The following is a 7,305-nucleotide window of genomic DNA, read 5'->3' as shown; positions in this document are numbered from 1 at the left end:
TAGGTTAGGTACTGCGTAGTTTTGTATCTTCACACTCTAGTCACTTCCCATCACATCTACACATCCCTTCTAGACTGTTTTTAAAGTGAATCCTTATATCAAAGGGAGCATAGGTTTTGTCTATATGTTATTACATTTGCACAATCTGAAGTCCCTGGACTCTCTTAAGAACCAATGGGAAGAGGATATAGGTGAACAACAGAGTATGCTTCAGAGAATACATTTGTAATCTAAGACATGCTGTAATTCATTTTAAAATAGTTAATCGCCCAAATTGGTCAAAGGAAAAATTATCCAAGAAATAGATCCCACATGTGACTGATGTAAGCAGGCTCCTGATAATTTATTGCACATATTTTGGACATTCCTGAAATTATGCCCAGCCCTATGGGGCTCCTGGTCACGTCTGGCTGTGACACAGCCTGGGATCAAACCCCAGGCTCTAGTGGCACCTCAGCACTGCAATGCAGTGCCTTAGACCGCTGCGCCACTCAGAAAAGCTTGACATTGGCATGGCCTAATTGACTCAACAATCAAAAACACACATAGAACTTTAGCTTTCTTATTGAATCAGAATATCAATAGTTATTTCTGGTTGTTTCTCGAAGTTAGCTAGCTAACTCATTGATCCTGTTTTATAGTATACCCTTCAGGACTACATATTCGTTATGGTTAAGTCAGAGTGCACATAAGCAATCCAGACAATTTTCTCTAGCCAAATTCCCTCACACTCACGACATACATATGTTTCAAGTTTCTATGTTTATTTGTCATGTACACAGGATACAACAGGTGTAAACAGTACAGTGAAATGCTTACTCGCAAAGCTCTTTTGCAACAATGCACTATTCAATCAAGATGAGATAAATAATATAAAGTGTCTATGTGCACTTACAGTGCCTTCGGAAAGTATTCAGACTCCTTGACTTTTTCCACGTTTTGTTATGTTACAGCCTTTTTTTTCTCATCAATCTACACACAATACCCCATAATGACAAAGCAAAAACAGGTTTTTAGAAATGTTTTCACAAATGTGTGTATATATATAAAAACGGATTACATTTACATACAGTACCAGTTAAAAGTTTGGACACCTACTCATTCCACAGTTTTTCTTATTTTTTTTTCTATTTGCTACATTGTAAAATAATAGTGAAGACATCAAAACTATGAAATAACACATAGAATCATGTAGTAACTGAAAAAGTGTTAATCCTGGCTGCATTTCACATCCGTCCTTGATTGGGAGTCCCATAGGGCGGCACGCAATTGGCCCTGCGTGGTCCGGGTTTGGCTGGGGTAGGCCGTCAGTGTAAATAAGAATTTGTTCTTAACTGACTTGCCTAGTTAAATAAAAATAAACAAATCCAAATATATTTTATATTTGAGATTCTTCAAAGTAGCCACATTTGCCTTGATGACAGCTTTGCAACCTGCTTCACGAGGTAGTCACCTGGAATGCATTTCAATTAACAGGTGTGTTTTGTTAAGTTAATTTGTGGAATTTCTTTCCTTAATGCGTTTGAGCCAATCAGTTGTGTTGTGACAAGGTAGGGTTGGTATACAGAAGATAGCCCTATTTGGTAAAAGACGAAGTCCATATTATGGCAAGAACAGCTCAAATAAACAAAGAGAAACAACAGTCCATCATTACTTAAAGACATGAGGTCAGTCAATGCGGAAAATTTTAAGAACTTTGAAAGTTTCTTCAAGCGCTGTGATGAAACTGGCCGTCATGAGGACCGCCACAGGAAAGGAAGACCCAGAGTTACCTCTGCTGCAGAGGATAAGTTCATTAGAGTTACCAGCCTCAGAAATTGCTTCACAGAGTTCAAATAACGGACACATCTCAACAACAACTGTTCAGAGGAGACTGCGTGAATCAGGCCTTCATAGTCAAATTGCTACAAAGAAACCACTACTAAAGGACACCAATAATAAGAAGAGACTTGCTTGGGCCAAGAAACACGAGCAATGTACATTAGACCGGTGGAAATCTGTCATTTTGGTCTGATGAGTCCAAATTTGAGATTTTTTGTTCCAACCGCCGTGTCGTTGTGAGACGCAGAGTAGGTGAACAGATGATCTCTGCATGTGTGGTTCCCACAGTGAAGCATGGAGGAGGAGGTGTGATGGCGTGGGGTAATATTGGTTTTCATTTTGTGATGTCATTAAAAACTGTATGGATGAAATACTGTAACTTGGAAAGTATATCCCCTTTACCTGTCAAGTTTCCATCCAATACGTTGTGCATATAATATGACAAATTATGAAAGTATTTTTGTTAAGATATACATGTCATTTTAGGAGGTATAAGATAATCTTTCTCCTATAAACTGTGTATAAGTAAGTAGCCACGCCCCAAGTGAGGTCAGAGAGCATGTCAGACTGATGGAGACATCCCCTTTGGCCAGAGTGCCCAAAAAGCCTCGGTAACGAAATTAACATTAGACCACAAAAGTGTGGAGCGGTAGCTACATGTTTGAAATGGTTGGAACTTTGAACCTCAACACGAGGTGAAAAAATAAACTCACCTTCCTTTAGACCAGAGAGACGAAGAGCTGCAGCTCAAAGTGGTCTGAATCCTGAATAATCAACACGAGGAGGAAGAAGCGACAATCTCCCCTCTCAGACAATCATTGGTACAAATGATTAGCTGAACTCTTCAAACCATCCCATCCTACTATGAGTCTCAAATCACCATACGCTACTCTCATACCCCCACTGGAACCATCGGCACGGCTGGCTTATCTTCAAATAAGCAGCTTCAGAAGTGAATGGAAGAGTGAACTTTGTAGTTCTGTTCAGGACTACATGACAAAGACACCCATACGTAAATACATTCATGATTTCTTATTCCAAACGAGCGGCGATTCGTATGCAAACTATATGATTAATGTGAGAATGTGTATTTTTGTCTCTATCTCCCTCTCCATGTCGTGGAGGTGTCAAAACCCCCACACCAGTGCCTTCCTCCCCTTTGCGGGTGAGAGAAGGTCTGGTTATTGTCAGCCATTGCCAATCTGATCTGATCCATTGTGATCCTCACAGGACAGTCATGACACTTGGCACACCTGTATTTGGGGAGTTTCTCACATTCTTCTCTGCAGATCCTCTCAAGCTCTGTCAGGTTGGATGGGGAGCGTCGCTGCACAGCTATTTTCAGGTCTCTCCAGAGATGTTTGATGGGGTTCAAGTCCGGGCTCTGGCTGGGCCACTCAATTCAGAGACTTGTCCCGAAACCACTCCTTCGTTGTCTTGGCTGTGTGCTTAGGGTCGTTGTCCTGTTGGAAGGTGAACCTTCGCCCCAGTCTGAGGACCTGGGGGCTCTGGAGCAGGTTTTCATCAAGGATCTCTCTGTACTTTGCTCCATTCATCTTTGCCTCGATCCTGACTAGTCTCCATGTCCCTGCCACTGAAAAACACCCCCACAGCATGATGCTGCCACCACCAATCTTCACCATAGGGATGGTGCCAGGTTTCCTCCAGACATGACGCTTGGTATTCAGGCCAAAGAGTTCAATCTTGGTTTCATCAGAACAGAGAATCTTGTTTTTGAGTCTTTAGGTGCCTTTTGGCAAACTCCAAGCGGGCTGTCATGTGCCTTTTACTGAGGATTGGCTTCCGTCAAGCCACTCTACCATAAAGGCTTGATTGGTGGAGTGCTGCAGAGATGGTTGTCCTTCTGGAAGGTTCTCCCATCTCCACAGAGGAACTCTAGAGCTCTGTCAGGTTGACCATTGGGTTCTTGGTCACCTCCCTGACCAAGGCCCTTCTCCCCCAATTGCTCAGTTTGGCCGGGTGGCCAGTTCCAGGAAGAGTCTTGGTGGTTCCAAACTTCTTTCATTTAAGAATGATGGAGGCCACTGTGTTCTTGGGGACCTTCAATGCTGCAGAAATGTTTTGGTGCCCTTTCCCAGATCTGTACCTCGACACAATCCTGTCTCGGGGGTCTACGGACAACTCCTTCGACCTCATGACTTGGTTTTTGCTCTGACATGCACTGTCAACTGTGGGACCTTATATAGACATGTGTGTGCCTTTTCGAAATCATGTTCAATCAATTAAATTTACCACAGGTGGACTCCAATCAAGTTGTAGAAACAGGATGCACCTGAGCTCAATTTCGAATCTCATAGCAAAGGGTCTGAATACTTATGTAAATAAGGTATTTCTGTTTCTATTTTTCATAAATTTTCAACAATTTCTAAAACCTGTTTTTGCCTTGTCATTATGGGTTATTGTCTGTAGATTGCTGAGGATTTTTATTTATTTAAATCATTTTAGAATAAGGCTGTAACGTAATAAAATGTGGAAAAAGTCAAAGGGTCTGAATACTTTCCCGAAAGCACTATGTGCTGTTCCTATCGTGGTGACATTCTATTTTACAACCTCTTAGTTACCATGATTGGAACAGCTTGTGTGTGTGTGTCTGAGTCTGCGGTGTGTGTGTCTGTGTGTGAGGGAATTTGGCTAAAGAAAATTCCCTGGACTGCTTCTTCTAGAAGAACCCCTCACACCCTGCTCTGGAAATGCTCCTGTTCTGGTGGTTTCCTGTTCCAGATGCCCAGACCTGCCTCCTGCAGCGAGACGACAAACTTCTGCCTGGCTCTCTGGTAGGCGCCTGCTGCCATCTTAGCTCCACAGTACGTCTTCATGGCCTCCTCCATTGTCTTCCGACAGGTGTCGTCATTCCTAGGCGACACTCGTCCCTCAACCGACCGTGCAGACAGAGTCGTTGTGCTATCTGACATAAGAAATAGGGACTCCTCTACATCCAATACTCCTCCTGGACTGCTAAGCTGAGTAGATGGAGACAGTAAGAAAGGGTTAATAAAATACACCACCCAGACAGAATAAAACCTAATGAGCCAACATAAACTGCAAACTTCAACAGCTGGGCTATCTCTTCCATTTAAATTTCACCAAACAAATTAACATTCTGTGGACTTTGCTTTATATTCCCCATTGCTCTGTCTCTCTCCCTCTCTACAAAAACATATTTAATGGACTACAGCCAGGATGGATTTTTAGATGACTGTGTTTATTCTTGCATGTGATACTGAGTGCAGGAAGCCTTTTCTGTGGGAAGCTACTCAAATGCTTTTCTAAATAATTATGACTCTGTAATGTCATCAAAATTTAACCGCTGCCATTTGGAACAGTGGAACGCGCTGCCACATACATATTTAATTTCACGATGGAAATGAAACTGTACTTTAAAAACATTGTCATAATAATTAGCATTAGATGGACACAGAAAGATGGATCACATCTGCATTTTAATGAAGATTGGTCTTTTCTACTATCTGCAGTAAGCAAATAATTTGTTATTACCTTTATCCAATACATACTGTACAGTAGAGCTGCTGCTTGCAGCAAAATGGATGTCTCAAACTGCCCTAGTAGTCTACTATGCAGGGAATAGGGTGCCAATTGGGATGCAATCTACAGCTTCCCTATGCGTAACTAACCTGGTGGTGTAGTCTCTCCCAGCGAGTGAAGAAGGATCTCTTGCAGAGTCTGGATGGTGTCCCTGAGTCTTTCCTGCCAGTGGAGACATCCACCACCTCCAGCTCTCCGTCTCCAGCACTCCAGTTCACACTGAAGCTGGGGGACTTCCCTGGCTGCCGACCTTCACTACTGCTCAGGCCTGGAGACCACACAGAGACCAGACTGGGGTCAGGACTCAGTGAGAGCCGAGAGGATGGGAAAGGTACGTACATAACATGCACTATTCAGATGCCAGAATAGAGGCATAACCTTAGAGGAAGAGACAGGACCATGAAAAGTGTCTGGAAGAACAAGCTGTTTGTCCTGGGAGGGAACATCTCCACCAGGCCTCCTCCTAACATTTATCTTTGTCAAGTCTCTAACACTAAGTAGTCTACTGCCAAATGAACTGACTCATGGACATGTAATGTGAACCTAAATATCTGAAGTAACCACATCTCTTATATCTGGGTGACTTACAGCCGATTGGACAAGGGGCGTGACTTACAGCCGAGGAGCAGTCTATTGTGTCTATAGGACGAGGGCAGGGGGCGTGACTTACAGCCGAGGAGCAGTCTATTGTGTCTATAGGACGAGGGCAGGGGGCGTGACTTACAGCCGAGGAGCAGTCTATTGTGTCTATAGGACGAGGGCAGGGGGTGTGACTTACAGCCGAGGAGCAGTCTATTGTGTCTATAGGACGAGGGCAGGGGGAGTGACTTGCAGCCTATTTTGTCTATATGACGAGGGCAGGGGGGCGTATCTTGCAGCCTATTGTGTCTATAGGACGAGGGCAGGTGGCGTGACTTACAGCCGGGGAGTAGTCTGTTGTGTCTATAGGACGAGGGCAGGGGGCGTGACTTACAGCCGGGGAGTAGTCTATTGTGTCTATAGGACGAGGGCAGGTGGCGTGGCTTACAGCCGGGGAGTAGTCTGTTGTGTCTATAGGACGAGGGCAGGGGGCGTGACTTACAGCCGAGGAGCAGTTTATTGTGTCTATAGGAGGAGGGCAGGGGGTGTGACTTACAGCCGGGGAGTAGTCTATTGTGTCTATAGGACGAGGGCAGGGGGTGTGACTTACAGCCGGGGAGTAGTCTATTGTGTCTATAGGACGAGGGCAGGGGGCGTGACTTACAGCCGAGGAGCAGTCTATTGTGTCTATAGGACGAGGGCAGGGGGTGTGACTTACAGCCGAGCAGTAGCTTGTTGCGTCTATAGGACGAGGGCAGAGGGGCGATGTGCCCCATGCGTCGTGCCATGGTCCTCCCCAGGTGACCCGTGTGGCACAGGCTGCCCACTGTGAGGCTGTGGAGGTACACCGGCTCCACCAGGTGAGACAGGAGAGAGCCCTGGAGACCTAGAATATTCCACCTGGAGACACAAACAATGAGGCTAGAGACCAAGCAGACAAGCCCCCTTTTACACAGTATGTTATACTTTTGTGACTCAGTGGGAAAGTTCTCACTGTCTATCTGGAGCTCACCTGGCAATTTTATCTGTGCAGGACATGGTTACGGGAGGTTCCCTCGGCAACCCCCTGTCCCATTTCTGATTGGCTCTCAGTACGCTGACAGGAAGTGTACCCTCACCGCCTTCCATCTTCATCCTCAGATGGCAGCGCAACTTCCTCACAAATCTATACCCGCTCTGGTCTGGGAGAGGCGACAATTGATATAATGCTAAGTTTCTCTACAGAGCACAGGACAGACAGGTGGAGCATTTAAAGTATGGCCTTAATGTAACTGTGCATTCCGCATAATTCAATCTTGTTGACTGTGAGTATGAATGAAATTAAAATCAACTAACAAATGT

At 44.7% G+C, this 7,305-nt stretch overlaps 1 protein-coding gene across 1 annotated transcript in view; it reads right to left on the bottom strand.

Annotated features, from left to right (window-relative positions):
* Positions 1–747: 747 nt before the first annotated feature.
* LOC129823977 (double-stranded RNA-specific editase B2-like) overlaps positions 748–7,305 on the bottom strand; it is a 37,371-nt gene continuing 30,813 nt past the window's right edge. Inside the window, exons 7-10 of the mRNA XM_055883177.1 lie at positions 6,977–7,145; positions 6,683–6,864; positions 5,475–5,653; positions 748–4,802 (exon numbers count right to left, since the gene is read on the bottom strand). Coding sequence (XP_055739152.1) covers positions 4,515–4,802; positions 5,475–5,653; positions 6,683–6,864; positions 6,977–7,145 — 818 coding nt within the window. The 3' untranslated portion in view covers positions 748–4,514. The remainder of the gene's footprint in view (positions 4,803–5,474; positions 5,654–6,682; positions 6,865–6,976; positions 7,146–7,305) is intronic.

This window comes from Salvelinus fontinalis, chromosome 26, assembly GCF_029448725.1.
Source record: "Salvelinus fontinalis isolate EN_2023a chromosome 26, ASM2944872v1, whole genome shotgun sequence".
Taxonomy (NCBI): Eukaryota; Metazoa; Chordata; class Actinopteri; order Salmoniformes; family Salmonidae; genus Salvelinus; species Salvelinus fontinalis.
This window is presented reverse-complemented; position numbering and strand designations above follow the sequence as displayed.